This window comes from Epinephelus fuscoguttatus, linkage group LG2 (genome assembly GCF_011397635.1).
Source record: "Epinephelus fuscoguttatus linkage group LG2, E.fuscoguttatus.final_Chr_v1".
Taxonomy (NCBI): Eukaryota; Metazoa; Chordata; class Actinopteri; order Perciformes; family Serranidae; genus Epinephelus; species Epinephelus fuscoguttatus.
In genome coordinates, this window is record NC_064753.1 from 51,819,773 (window position 1) to 51,836,048 (window position 16,276).

Here is a 16,276-nt window from a genome sequence, read left to right on the forward strand (position 1 = left end):
ATAATGAATCGTCCTTACGTACCAAAGTTTGTTTTGGAGTTCCGCAAGGTTCTGTGCTCGGACCAATCCTATTTACTCTATATATGCTTCCTTTAGGTAACATCATTAGAAATCACTCTATAAATTTCCATTGTTATGCGGATGATACTCAGTTGTATTTATCGATGAAGCCAGAAGAAAGTAATCAATTAACTAAACTCCATAACTGCCTTAAAGACATAAAAACTTGGATGAGCACCAATTTCCTGATGTTAAATTCAGACAAAACTGAAGTTATTGTTCTTGGCCCCAAACAACTCAGAGACTCTTTATCTGATGACATAGTTTCTCTAGATGGCATTGCTCTGGCCTCTAGCACTACCATAAGAAACCTCGGAGTAATATTTGATCAAGATTTGTCTTTTAAAACAAACCTCACAGACTGCATTTTTTCATCTGCGTAATATTGTGAAAATTAGGCCTATCCTGACCCGAAAAGATGCAGAAAAATTGGTCCACGCTTTTGTTACCTCTAGGCTGGATTACTGTAACTCTCTATTATCAGGTAGCTCTAGTAAGTCCTTAAAAACTCTCCAGCTAATTCAGAATGCAGCAGCACGTGTACTAACAGGAACTAAGAAACGAGATCATATCTCTCCTGTTTTAGCTTCTCTGCACTGGCTCCATTAAAATCCAGAATTGAATTTAAAATCCTACTGTTAACTTATAAAGCTCTAAATGGTCAAGCTCCGTCATATCTTAGAGAGCTCATAGTGCCATATTATCCCACCAGAACACTGCGCTCTGAGAACGCAGGGTTACTCGTGGTCCCTAAAGTCTCCAAAAGTAGATCAGGAGCCAGAGCCTTCAGCTATCAGGCTCCTCTCCTGTGGAATCATCTTCCTGTTACGGTCCGGGAGGCAGACACCGTCTCCACATTTAAGACTAGACTTAAGACTTTCCTCTTTGATAAAGCTTATAGTTAGGGCTGGCTCAGGCTTGCCCTGTACCAGCCCCTAGTTAGGCTGACTTAGGCCTAGTCTGCCGGAGGACCCCCCTATAATACACCGGGCACCTTCTCTCCTTCTCTCTCTCTCTCTCTCTCTCTCTCTCGTATCCTATTACTGCATCTTGCTAACTCGGCCATTCTGGATGTCACTAACTCGGCTTCTTCTCCGGAGCCTTTGTGCTCCACTGTCTCTCAGATTAACTCATATCACAGCGGTGCCTGGACAGCGTGACGTGTGTGGTTGTGCTGCTGCCGTGGTCCTGCCAGATGCCTCCTGCTGCTGCTGCCATCATTAGTCATTAGTCATACTTCTACTGTTATTATACACATATGACTATTGTCACACATGTATACTGCCAGGTATTAATACATACTTTAAACATATTGTACCACAGTAGCCAGAACTATAACTATAATATTATTACTTTCAATAATGTTGTTGTAAGTTACTGTCATTACCTGCATCTCTCTCTCTCTCTCTCTCTCTCTCTCTCTCTCTCTCTCTCTCTGTCTCATTGTGTCATATGGATTACTGTTAATTTATTATGCTGATCTGTTCTGTACGACATCTATTGCTCGTCTGTCCGTCCTGGAAGAGGGATCCCTCCTCAGTTGCTCTTCCTGAGGTTTCTACCGTTTTTTCCCCGTTAAAGGGTTTTTTGGGGAGTTTTTCCTGATCAGCTGTGAGGGTCATAAGGACAGAGGGATGTCGTATGCTGTAAAGCCCTGTGAGGCAAATTGTGATTTGATTGATTGATTGATTGATTGATTGATGAGGACAGTTGTACATTATGAGGACATTTCTTCAGTGGTTAGATGATGTCATACCATCTTCCCGATCATCATGACGTAGGGCCCCAGGTACTTGTTGACCCCGAAGATGTCGAGGACGCGGATGTACCAGAAGATGATGTCGACGCAGTAGATGACGCGGCCGTAGCCCATGGACGGTTCGCTCTGCAGACGCAGCAGGAGACCAAACAGGAAGACGGAGATGGCGACCAGGTCTGTGATGTTCCAGTAGTCCTCCAACCACACATTGATCTTCTGCTTCAGCTTCCCCGGCTCTGACATCAGGATCTGGTTGGGGGGGGGGGGGGTCAGAGGTCAGTGGTCAAAGGTCAGAGGTCATCCGTAACGTGTCAGTGTGACGTTAGGTGTGTCTCCATGGTTACCTGTCGGACCTTCTCCAGGCCCAGAGTGATGATGTAAGAGATGACGATCCACTCCTGGAGAGTTGGCCAGCGCTCCATCTTCACCAGGATGATGTAATTATACAACATCAGGTACACCAGGTACGAGATCTGAGACACACACACACACACACACACACACACACACACACACACACACACACACACACAAACAGTGTTACAGTGTCATCATTTCAGAGCCTCATTAACTGTAAGCTAAGCTAACAGGAGTTAGCACATCTGTGGTGAAGCTAAGGTAATAATAAAACATTATGACATCACTACTGCAGCAGCAGCTCTGAGCTGTGATTGGTTCCTCTAACATGGGCTCCAGAACATTTTAATAAATATCAAATATATAAATAAATAAATAAATAAATATATGAACATGTCAGAGGTCAGAGTTCAGACAGAATAGAGCCTACAGTATCAAAACTGAGTCATATTTCTATTAACTGGTACAGTTACTAATATAACTGTAGTTCTGTGTGTTCTCTGATTTTACTTTGGAGTTTTTATCAAACTGCTCTCAGAGCTCTGACTGATCTTTTAAAGAGAAGGACAATAAAAGAAATGATTTTGAGATGATAAATACTTTTTGTTTGATGGAAGAGTCTCAGTTATGTTGTTGTATTTTCATTCTAATGTTATTTTGAGACGTTAAATATTGAAATTATATTCTTTAACTTCTGGTTTTTTTTTTTAACTCTATTTTTTTAAATCAAAATATGAGATGTCTGATTTGACCACCAGCGTCTGTAGGAAGGTGACTTTAGGACAACATGTGTTTGAGAGTCATCAGTTCTGTGTTTGGTTAGTCTTTGTTTTTGCTCTGTAAGCTGCAGTCGGGCTGAGTGTTCATAGATCTGTGTTTTGGCAGTGAGGACGTTGACCATGATGATCCAGTTAAACTGTTCCAGAATACAAACCCAGTTTAAACTCACTGTCCCTGAATGTTAACGAACGTTCAGTATTTGTGTCTCTAGCCCTTTTTTTTTAAACAGGAATTGTGCAAATGTGCAGGAAAGCCCAATCAGTCTTTTTTCAGCATTGGCAGTATAAACACAAAATCGGGGAGTGCAGCAAAATGCTGCCTACCTACTTTTGTTCATACAGAATGTGCCTTTTTCGGGGCAATGGGGGGCGTGAGCAAGTAACAAAACATGTAGCTCAGCGTGTGACGTAAACAGTGACGTGGGAGGGAAGCCGCGGCTGGTCAGTCCTTCGGTGATTCTCTCGTAAGTCGGCCCGTTCTTCACCGTCCCCGTCATCTGACGGTTAATGGCCTCTTCGTTTGCGAGGACAAGGAGGGCGCGCAATTCCTTGTCTCCCCAGTTGCTCATCTTCACAGTGTCTGTCAGGTTTGTGTTTCCCTCTTGCTACTAGCTGCTCGCTAATTCCTGCTATCAGCTGTTTCCTGTTTATCCACCGCCAGTGGCTCGCACGTGTGGCGTCATCAACAGCCCCTCCCACAAGTCATCAACAGCCCCTCCCGTGGCAGAAGGGCGCCTCGCTCTGTTTAAACTAAAAAGGCTCCGCCAACATGTCTACCCTACGTGGCCGAAAATTGGGCGGCTCTGAACAGCTCGCCAATCCGGCTCTGTGTGTCTGAACGCTCGCAGCTTGCCGGCAAAACGGCCCAACATTCGTGTAAAATCTGGCAGTGTAAAAAGGGTGATGTCACGCTGCAGTCAGAATGAAAACCTGACCTCTGATCTCTGACCTGTCTGTTAATATAACCCTTCTGAACATTCTGGAGTTGAATATGTGAAACTTGCCGTGTTGAACCAGAACTTAGTGAAAGGAGCGTTGTAGAACTCGTAGATCTTCCTCATGACCGGAGTCTTTCTCCTGTGTTTCTTCTGCTCTTCTTCTTCATCTCCTTTTTTTGACGTGGCGTCCACATTGGAGACAGCGTCCTAAAACAAACTCATATCACTTACACTGCTGATGAAGACAAAGTCTCTGAAGCTGCTGCCAGCGGCGGCGGTGGTTTGGTACCTTGCTGGATTTGTTGTCGTCGTCCTTGATTCTCTCCTCTGTCTCTTTGGACAAATGAAATGAAGCTTCATCTCCAAGACGGAAGTCCATGAGGAGGATGGCAGGAGGGAACACGATCCCTAAAATCACCTGGAGACAGAACACTCATTATCACATCAGCCTGCTGTCTGTCTGTCTGTCTGTCTGTAATATTATTATACTGTGTTGTGTTCTTTTAATACACTCCAGTGAGGTGGAGGCAGTAGAGAACAGGTGGAGGCAGTAGAGAACAGGTGGGGGCAGTTGAGAACAGGTGGAGGCAGTTGAAAACAGGTGGGGGCAGTAGAGAACAGGAGGGGGCAGTTGAAAACAGGTGGGGGCAGTAGAGAACAGGTGGGGTACTAGAGAACAGGTGGAGGCAGTAGAGAACAGGTGGGGGCAGTTGAGAACAGGTGGAGGCAGTAGAGAACAGGTGGTGGCAGTAGAGAACAGGTGGGGGCAGTAGACAACAGGTGGGGTACTAGAGAACAGGTGGGGGCAGTAGAGAACAGGTGGAGGCAGTAGACAACAGGTGGGGGCAGTAGAGAACAGGTGGAGGCAGTAGAGAACAGGTGGAGGCAGTAGAGAACAGGTGGGGGCAGTTGAAAACAGGTGGGGGCAGTAGAGAACAGGAGGGGGCAGTTGAAAACAGGTGGGGCAGTAGAGAACAGGTGGAGGCAGTAGAGAACAGGTGGGGGCAGTAGAGAACAGGAGGGGGCAGTTGAAAACAGGTGGAGGCAGTAGAGAACAGGTGGGGGCAGTAGAGAACAGGTGGGGCAGTTGAGAACAGGTGGAGGCAGTAGAGAACAGGAGGGGGCAGTAGAGAACAGGTGGGGGCAGTAGAGAACAGGTGGAGGCAGTAGAGAACAGGTGGAGGCAGTAGAGAACAGGTGGGGGCAGTTGAGAACAGGTGGAGGCAGTTGAAAACAGGTGGGGGCAGTAGAGAACAGGTGGGGGCAGTAGAGAACAGGTGGGGGCAGTAGAGAACAGGTGGGGTACTAGAGAACAGGTGGGGGCAGTAGAGAACAGGTGGAGGCAGTAGAGAACAGGTGGGGGCAGTAGACAACAGGCAGAGGCAGTAGAGAACAGGTGGGGCAGTAGAGAACAGGTGGGGGCAGTAGACAACAGGTGGGGGCAGTTGAGAACAGGTGGGGCAGTAGAGAACAGGTGGAGGCAGTAGACAACAGGTGGGGCAGTTGAGAACAGGTGGGGCAGGTGAGAACAGGTGGGGGCAGTAGACAACAGGTGGGGGCAGTTGAGGACAGGTGGGGGCAGTTGAGAACAGGTGGGGCAGTAGAGAACAGGTGGAAGCAGTAGACAACAGGTGGGGGCAGTTGAGAACAGGTGGGGGCAGGTGAGAACAGGTGGGGGCAGGTGAGAACGGGTGGAGGCAATAGACAACAGGTGGGGTACTAGAGAACAGGTGGGGGCAGTTGAGAACAGGTGGGGCAGTAGAGAACAGGTGGGGGCAGTAGAGAACAGGTGGGGGCAGTTGAGAACAGGTGGACGCAGTAGAGAACAGGTGGGGGCAGTTGAGAACGGGTGGAGGCAGTAGACAACAGGTGGGGGGCAGTAGAGAACAGGTGGGGGCAGTTGAGAACAGGTGGAGGCAGTAGACAACAGGTGGGGGCAGTAGAGAACAGGTGGAGGCAGTTGAGAACAGGTGGGGCAGTAGACAACAGGTGGGGGCAGTAGAGAACAGGTGGGGGCAGTAGACAACAGGTGGGGGCTGTAGAGAACAGGTGGGGGCAGTAGAGAACAGGTGGGGGCTGTAGAGAACAGGTGGGGGCAGTAGACAACAGGTGGGGGCAGTAGAGAACAGGTGGGGGGCAGTAGACAACAGGTGGGGTAGTAGAGAACAGGTGGGGGGCAGTAGACAACAGGTGGGGGCAGTAGACAACAGGTGGGGTAGTAGAGAACAGGTGGGGGGCAGTAGACAACAGGTGGGGTAGTAGAGAACAGGTTACTGTGATGTTTCCTGTGTCTCTGATCAGCTGATTGAATCATTCATGTTCACTCTCAGTTCATTTTTGGTCCAAACACATTCAGACACATTCACAGTCACAGGAAGTTGTCACTGTGACCTCACTGACTTCAAGTCTGGACTGGACCCTGGTCTAGATCAGACCCTGCAGGGCCTGGACTAGACCCTGCAGGACCTGGGTCAGACCTTGCAGCGCCTGAACTGGACTCTACAAGACCCGGATCAGAGTCCCTGTCTGGGTGTGGAGGTGCTGGGACCTTGCAAGACCTGGATCGTACCTTGCAGGACCTGGATCAGACCCTTCAGGACCTGCACCAGAACCTGCAGCACCTGGATCAGACTTTTCAGGATGTGGATCAAGGTCGTTGTCTGGGTGTGGTGGTGCTGGTACCCTGCAGGACCTGAATCGGACCCTGCAGGGTCTGATCCAGACACTTCAGGACCTGGGTGTGTGGTGGTGTGGGTACCTTACAGGGTCTGGATCAGACCCTCAAGGATGTGTGGAGGTGCAGGTACCTTGCAAGACCTGGACCAGAGGGTCTGGTCCAGACCCTTCAGGACCTGGTTGTGTGCTGCTGCTGGTACCTTACAGGGTCTGGATAAGACTCTTCTGGACCTGAATGTGTGCTGTTGCAGGTACCTTACAGGGTCTGATCCAGACCCTTCATTCCTGGACTGGAGGGTCTGGTCCAGACTCTGCAGGACCTGTATCAGAGTCCCTGTTTGGGTCCAGCTGTGCAGGTACCTTGAGGCTGTTGCTCTTGCCCATCCTCAGACAGCCCATCCACATGTCGGTGAGCAACATCTGGCTGCAGGTGTGGGCGATGAAGTCTCGGTGTTTGGCGGCTACTGCGAGTTTCAGACAGGTGGAGTTACTCCAGTTCTTTAGCTCGTACGTCAGCAACTTCATCGCCACCTGCTCATCATGTTTGTACGACTGGTCCAACAACTCGTAGGCCAGCTGACCGAACTCCCTGCACAGACGAGACACAGCAGCATCCCCATAGGATGTGACATCACTACACACCACAACACTTCCTGTCAATACATCAGTATTTCTCCTGTCATGTTATGTTTCCATCGTTCTCTTTGCTGACTCAGAAACTCTTAAAGTCCTCCTCCCTGTTTCTGACAGAGATTCACCACAGCAGCTCTCTGAAGATGCTCTGAGAATAATCCTTATCTTAACCAGGACCTGGTCTATCTTTCAGGGGAAATGTCACTCTAATGATTTTCTTTTTGTTGCTATAGGATGCTCTGTGAATACAGGCCCTGGTATGTAGTCTGTGGTCTGTGGTCTACTGGGCCCTGGTCTGTCTCTGGTCTCTGGTTTATGGGCTCTGGTTTATGGGCTCTGGTCTCTGGTCTCTGGTCTTTTGTCCCTGGTTTCGGGTCCCTGGTACCTGGTCCCTAGTCTCTGATTTCTGGTCTCTGTGGGACTCACTTGGAGTTGTTCTCCAGGTCCTGGTAGATGTCATCCACCAGCTCGCTCTGGGACGACTCGTGGGCCATGGCCTTGTAGAGTTTACAGGCCACCAGCGCCTTGGCCATGGCCTCCTCCCCCCGCTGCCACAGGAAGAGCGCCATCTTCTGACGCTTCATCAGCACTGCCCACACCATCAGCTCATGGAATGGGTACTGAAACCTGCTGACCTCGGGGTCGTCCACGTCGATGTCCACTTCCTCCTCCTTCTTCTTGTTTTTCTTTCCTTTGCCCTTTGGGCGGGGCTCGTCATCCTGCAGGAAGCGACCTCACAAGTCACATGTCAGTCCACCATCAGCTGATCTTATATGTACAGAACAGAAAGTACTGAAAACAACAAACCTCCATTCCCAGAAGTTTCAGAGCCTTCGGCTGTGAGAGAAGAGACAAAGACATCACTTTATTATTCCAGAAATACGTCATCATCACAGTCCTGTCAGCTTTATACTCAGCGAGTCTCATTCATGAAACATTTGTTAATCTGTGAGCAGATCTGCACATGTAAAACCTCAGTACTAAAAACTTGCATCAGTCATGAACGCTGCGGTGAACTCTGGTTTGATAGTAGGCAACGTGTGTTTGTTCATATATGCCAAGCAGTTGTAAATTGACAGCGCGCTAATGCTAGTCAGTAATTAGCATACAGCCCCGCCCATGAATGTCCACTGACATCATAAATGCAGGTGATAACTACTATGATAGGTGCATCCTGTCAACCTGTGGACACATGGAGCAAACACAGACAGAGAGAAGAAAAGGTTTCTGATGCTGAGGCTGATATTATTTCAGAGAGAAGAATATTTTGTTTCCTCCTGTCAGTAGAGGTGTGACAGGGACAGGTAAATCAGAGGCTGTTAACTCTGTGTCCTCTGCTGTGAAAACTATCTGGGCCCCGTTTCCCAGAGCCTTTGTAGCACTACATGCATGCTAAGTTGTGTCTTAAGGTCTCCCTTAAGCTTACAGAGTTTCCTTAGTGAAGATCTATCTTCTGAAGGGTAGATCTTAAGAAGGGCGGACTGAACCACTCGTAAGCTGTCCCTGATGACGGAGGAGCTGTTACACGTTGGGGCCCAGTGTGGCAATACCCACCTGTGACCTCAGCTAGATAGATCGTCGGAAATCTACATTCAACTGAAAACTGGATTCTGGATCTACAGCAGGTTATGAATGAATGAACAGTATACACATGTATTATGAATGAATGAACAGTATATACAGTGTTATACTGTATATACTGTTCATTCATTCTATATCTATCTATATCTATATAGATAAATATATCTATATATCTATATATGTATATATATATATATACATATATATACATGCATATATATATATATATATATATATATATATATATATATATATATATATACAGTACAGGCCAAAAGTTTGGACACACCTTCTCATTCAATGCATTTTCTTTATTTTCATGACTATTTACATTGTAGATTCTCACTGAAGGCATCAAAACTATGAATGAACACATGTGGAGTTATGTACTTAACAAAAAAAGGTGAAATAACTGAAAACATGTTTTATATTCTAGTTTCTTCAAAATAGCCACCCTTTGCTCTGATTACTGCTTTGCACACTCTTGGCATTCTCTCCATGAGCTTCAAGAGGTAGCCACCTGAAATGGTTTTCCAACAGTCTTGAAGGAGTTCCCAGAGGTGTTTAGCACTTGTTGGCCCCTTTGCCTTCACTCTGCGGTCCAGCTCACCCCAAACCATCTCGATTGGGTTCAGGTCCGGTGACTGTGGAGGCCAGGTCATCTGCCGCAGCACTCCATCACTCTCCTTCTTGGTCAAATAGCCCTTACACAGCCTGGAGGTGTGTTTGGGGTCATTGTCCTGTTGAAAAATAAATGATCGTCCAACTGCAAACCGGATGGGATGGCATGTCGCTGCAGGATGCTGTGGTAGCCATGCTGGTTCAGTGTGCCTTCAATTTTGAATAAATCCCCAACAGTGTCACCAGCAAAACACCCCCACACCATCACACCTCCTCCTCCATGCTTCACAGTGGGAACCAGGCATGTGGAATCCATCCGTTCACCTTTTCTGCGTCTCACAAAGACACGGCGGTTGGAACCAAAGATCTCAAATTTGGACTCATCAGACCAAAGCACAGATTTCCACTGGTCTAATGTCCATTCCTTGTGTTTCTTGGCCCAAACAAATCTCTTCTGCTTGTTGCCTCTCCTTAGCAGTGGTTTCCTAGCAGCTATTTGACCATGAAGGCCTGATTCGCACAGTCTCCTCTTAACAGTTGTTCTAGAGATGGGTCTGCTGCTAGAACTCTGTGTGGCATTCATCTGCTCTCTGATCTGAGCTGCTGTTAACTTGCGATTTCTGAGGCTGGTGACTCGGATGAACTTATCCTCAGAAGCAGAGGTGACTCTTGGTCTTCCTTTCCTGGGTCGGTCCTCATGTGTGCCAGTTTCGTTGTAGCGCTTGATGGTTTTTGCGACTCCACTTGGGGACACATTTAAAGTTTTTGCAATTTTCCGGACTGACTGACCTTCATTTCTTAAAGTAATGATGGCCACTGGTTTTTCTTTAGTTAGCTGATTGGTTCTTGCCATAATATGAATTTTAACAGTTGTCCAATAGGGCTGTCAGCTGTGTATTAACCTGACTTCTGCACAACACAACTGATGGTCCCAACCCCATTGATAAAGCAAGAAATTCCACTAATTAACCCTGATAAGGCACACCTGTGAAGTGGAAACCATTTCAGGTGACTACCTCTTGAAGCTCATGGAGAGAATGCCAAGAGTGTGCAAAGCAGTAATCAGAGCAAAGGGTGGCTATTTTGAAGAAACTAGAATATAAAACATGTTTTCAGTTATTTCACCTTTTTTTCTTAAGTACATAACTCCACATGTGTTCATTCATAGTTTTGATGCCTTCAGTGAGAATCTACAATGTAAATAGTCATGAAAATAAAGAAAACGCATTGAATGAGAAGGTGTGTCCAAACTTTTGGCCTGTACTGTATATATATATTATGAATGAATGAATGACAGAGTTTGTTATGGTCTTTGGCAGAGGCATGCTCACTCGTTTGAGGCCGTACAGGTTGTTGTACAGAGTCCTGAAGCTCTTCCTGGTGTAGTTGCAGCGATAAGCTCCGCCCATCAGCAACTCCAGCACCAGGCCAATATCGATGAGTGTGATCTGATAGTCTGGAGGAAGGTTCCCCTGAAACAGAATGAGGTTTCACTCATGTCACGATTAGAGTTCAGAGGACAAAATACTGATGTATATTAATAAATAATAACTAACAGATCAATGAATAATTGGTAATCAGCTTTGTTCTTTGAAAATCAAAAAAATCCTTATGATTAAAAACACACACTGACCTTTTTGACGTCTCTGACCACAAAATGCAGCGTGTTGGTTGGCCCCAACTTCTACAGGAAAAAAAACAATTGAAAAAAAAATTGAAAAAAAAAGGAAGAAAAACAACCAACCAACCAAACAAACAAACAAACAGGAAGCTGATGAAAAGTACAAGTATGGGCGGCTGTGGCTCAGAGGTAGAGCGGGTCGTCCACCAATTGAAAGAATAGCGGTTCGATCCCGGGCTCCTCCAGGCTGCATGTCGAAGTACCCTTGAGCAAGATACTGAACCCAATGGCTCCCTTCATGGCTGTTCCATCGGTGTGTGAGTGTGTTAAAACTGAGTAGCAGGTGACACCTTGGATGGTAGCCTTGGCCACCAGTGTATGAATGTGTGTGTGAATGAGTGAACGTGACTCGCAGTGTAAAAAGTGCTTTGAGTGGTCACTAGATGACTAGAAAGATGCTGTACAAATGCAGGTCCATTTAACATTTACCATTTACAACAACAACAAACCTAGAGTTTCTCTGGTCCTGGAAAAAAAAAACAGGCCTGAGAACATCTGTGAAAAATGTGACATCAGATGGACTCTGGTTCTGACATCAGACAGCAACAAAGATGTCAGAACCCTAAATCCATAATTGTGTTGTCGACCAGAGAAATGAAATAATATCCATATGTATGACAACATGACTCATGGATTCATGTTCATGTAAAATAATAACACTGAACAGGCCACTGTTTTTATAACACACCACACATATCTTATTTTTTTATTTTTCAAAAATACATTACTCATAGTTTTAATTCATATCAATTCATTATTTATAAAAATCAGTGTGGTTAATTAATGATATGATAATATTGTCTACAGTTAATAATCTGTGATATGATGTAATGATGTCAGGAGCTGTGATATGATGTAATGATGTCAGGATCTGTGATATGATGTGATGATGTCAGGATCTGTGATGTGATGTGATGATGTCAGGATCTGTGATGTGATGTAATGATGTCAGGATCTGTGACATGAACATGACACATGAGTACATGAACACAATGACATATAAACACACAGACACATAAACACATGAACACACTGTCACATGAACACAATGACACATGAACACACTGACACATGAACACAATGACACATGAACACATGAACACACTGACACGTGAAAACAATGACACATGAACACACTGACACATGAATACATGAACACAATGACACATGAACACATTAACACACTGACACATGAGCACACTGACACATGAACACATGAACACACTGACACAAAAACACTAACACATGAACACACTGACACAAAAACACACTGACACAAAAACACACTAACACATGAACACACTGACACATGAACACACTGACACATTAATACATGAACACACTGACACATGTACACACTGACACATGAACACATGAACAAAATGACACATTAACACATGAACACACTGACACATTAACACATGAACACACTGACACATGAACACATGAACACATGAACACACTGACACATGAACACGTGAACACAATGACACATGAACACAATGACACATCAACACATGAACACGCTGACACATGTACACACTGACACATGAACACACTGACGCATGAACACATGAACACGCTGACAAATGTACACACTGACACATGAACACACTGACACATGAACACATGAACACACTGACACATGAACACAATGACAAATGAACACACTGACACATGAACACATGAACACAATGACACATTAATACATGAACACACTGACACATGAACACATGAACACACTGACACATGAACACACTGACACAAAAATACACTGACACATGAACACACTAACACATGAACACACTGACACATGAACACACTGACACATGAACACACTGACACATGAACACACTGACACATGAACACACTGACACATGAACACACTGACACATGAACACACTGACACATGAACACACTGACACAAAAACACCCTGAGACATGAACACACTAACACATGAACACACTGACACATGAACACACTAACACATGAACACACTAACACATGAACACACCGACACATGAATACACTGACACATGAACACACTGACACATGAACACACTGACACATGAACACACCGACACGTGAACACACTGACACATGAACACACTGACACATGAACACACTGACACAAAAACACACTAACACATGAACACACTGACACATGAACACACTGACACATTAATACATGAACACACTGACACATGAACACACTGACACATGTACACACTGACACATGAACACATGAACAAAATGACACATTAACACATGAACACACTGACACATTAACACATGAACACACTGACACATGAACACAGTGACACATGAACACGTGAACACAATGACACATCAACACAATGACACATCAACACATGAACACGCTGACACATGTACACACTGACACATGAACACACTGACACATGAACACATGAACACGCTGACAAATGTACACACTGACACATGAACACACTGACACATGAACACATGAACACACTGACACATGAACACAATGACAAATGAACACACTGACACATGAACACATGAACACAATGACACATTAATACATGAACACACTGACACATGAACACATGAACACACTGACACATGAACACACTGACACAAAAACACACTGACACATGAACACACTAACACATGAACACACTGACACATGAATACACTGACACAAAAACACACTGACACATGAACACACTGACACATGAACACACTGACACAAAAACACACTGACACATGAACACACTGACACATGAACACACTGACATATGAACACACCGACACATGAACACACTGACACATGAACACACTGACACATGAATACACTGACACAAAAACACCCTGAGACATGAACACACTAACACATGAACACACTAACACATGAACACACTGACATATGAACACACCGACACATGAACACACTGACACATGAACACACTGACACAAAAACACCCTGAGACATGAACACACTGACACATGAACACACTAACACATGAACACACTGACACATGAACACACTAACACATGAACACACTGACACATGAACACACTGACACAAAAACACCCTGAGACATGAACACACTAACACATGAACACACTGACACATGAACACACTAACACATGAACACACCGACACATGAACACACTGACACATGAACACACTGACACATGAACACACCGACACGTGAACACACTGACACATGAACACACTGACACATGAACACACTGACACAAAAACACCCTGAGACATGAACACACCGACACATGAACACACTGACACATGAACACACTAACACATGAACACACTGACACATGAACACACCGACACATGAACACACTAACACATGAACACACTAACACATGAACACACTGACACATGAACACACTGACACATGAATACATGACAGTCAGCAGGTTTAATCAACTGTAACTGTGTGTTTCCTGTCAGCTGTAACATCAGTGGACAGACAGGTGTGTATAGGATGAGGACGGCGTGTCACACGTGTCCACAGCTGTTGGAGCTGACACACACACACACACACACACACACTGAAGACACTGAGGATACAGAGGACACTGAGGATACAGAGGACACTGAGGATACAGAGGACACTGAGGACACTGAGGATACAGAGGACACTGAGGATACAAAGGACACTGAGGACACTGAGGATACAGAGGACACTGAGGACACTGAGGATACAGAGGACACTGAGGATACAGAGGACACTGAGGACACAGAGGACACAGAGGACACCGAGGATACAGAGGACACTGAGGATACAGAGGACACTGAGGTCACTGAGGACACTGAGGACACAGAGGTCACTGAGGATACAGAGGACACAGAGGACACAGAGGTCACTGAGGACACAGAGGACACAGAGGACACCGAGGATACAGAGGACACTGAGGATACAGAGGACACTGAGGTCACTGAGGACACTGAGGATACAGAGGTCACTGAGGACACAGAGGACACAGAGGACACTGAGGATACAGAGGACACTGAGGTCACTGAGGACACTGAGGACACAGAGGTCACTGAGGATACAGAAGACACTGAGGACACAGAGGACACTGACTGCTGTGTGGCGTCCTCGGATGTGTCTCACCGTGTTGTAGAGCTCCTCCAGGCGGGGGATGGTCAGGAAGTGATGGATGTTGACGCCGTTCTCAATCAGCAGTTTGACAAAATCCACTCTGTCCAACACCAGAGCGTCCATCATGGCCTGCTCCAGAGAGTTCACCTGGGATGACATCACACCTTAGTCACCTCACTAACCTGTGACATCACTGACAGACTCACATCTTTAAAGTCCAGCTCAGACTGAAGATTCTTGACAGCTAAGTGTCAGAGTGATGAAGAGGAGTCAGAGTGATGAAGAGGAGTCAGAGTGATGGGGAGGAGTCAGAGTGATGAAGAGGAGTCAGAGTGATGGGGAGGAGTCAGAGTGATGAAGAGGAGTCAGAGTGATGGGGAGGAGTCAGAGTGATGAGGAGGAGTCAGGGTGATGAGGAGGAGTCAGAGTGATGGGGAGGAGTCAGAGTGATGAAGAGGAGTCAGAGTGATGAGGAGGAGTCAGAGTGATGAGGAGGAGTCAGGGTGATGAGGAGGAGTCAGAGTGATGGGGAGGAGTCAGAGTGATGGGGAGGAGTCAGAGTGATGAAGAGGAGTCAGAGTGATGAGGAGGAGTCAGAGTGATGAGGAGGAGTCAGGGTGATGAGGAGGAGTCAGAGTGATGGGGAGGAGTCAGAGTGATGGGGAGGAGTCAGAGTGATGAAGAGGAGTCAGAGTGATGGGGAGGAGTCAGAGTGATGGGGAGGAGTCAGAGTGATGAGAAGGAGTCAGAGTGATGGGGAGGAGTCAGAGTGATGAGAAGGAGCCAGAGTGATGAAGAGGAGTCAGAGTGATGAGAAGGAGTCAGAGTGATGAGGAGGAGTCAGAGTGATGAGGAGGAGTCATAGTGATGGGGAGGAGTCAGAGTGATGAGGAGGAGTCAGGGTGATGAAGAGGAGTCAGAGTGATGAGAAGGAGTCAGAGTGATGAGGAGGAGTCAGAGTGATGGGGAGGAGTCAGAGTGATGAGGAGGAGTCAGGGCGATGAAGAGGAGTCAGAGTGATGAAGAGGAGTCATAGTGATGGGGAGGAGTCAGAGTGATGAGTAGGAGTCAGGGT

General features: G+C 46.1%; 1 protein-coding gene across 1 annotated transcript in view; it reads right to left on the reverse strand.

Annotated features, from left to right (window-relative positions):
* LOC125900066 (transient receptor potential cation channel subfamily M member 1-like) overlaps positions 1-16,276 on the reverse strand; it is a 55,039-nt gene that overhangs the window by 14,736 nt on the left and 24,027 nt on the right. Inside the window, exons 12-21 of the mRNA XM_049594833.1 lie at positions 15,214-15,348; positions 11,038-11,088; positions 10,736-10,876; positions 8,010-8,039; positions 7,629-7,921; positions 6,930-7,158; positions 4,183-4,311; positions 3,960-4,100; positions 2,164-2,292; positions 1,817-2,068 (exon numbers count right to left, since the gene is read on the reverse strand). Coding sequence (XP_049450790.1) covers positions 1,817-2,068; positions 2,164-2,292; positions 3,960-4,100; positions 4,183-4,311; positions 6,930-7,158; positions 7,629-7,921; positions 8,010-8,039; positions 10,736-10,876; positions 11,038-11,088; positions 15,214-15,348 — 1,530 coding nt within the window. The remainder of the gene's footprint in view (positions 1-1,816; positions 2,069-2,163; positions 2,293-3,959; positions 4,101-4,182; positions 4,312-6,929; positions 7,159-7,628; positions 7,922-8,009; positions 8,040-10,735; positions 10,877-11,037; positions 11,089-15,213; positions 15,349-16,276) is intronic.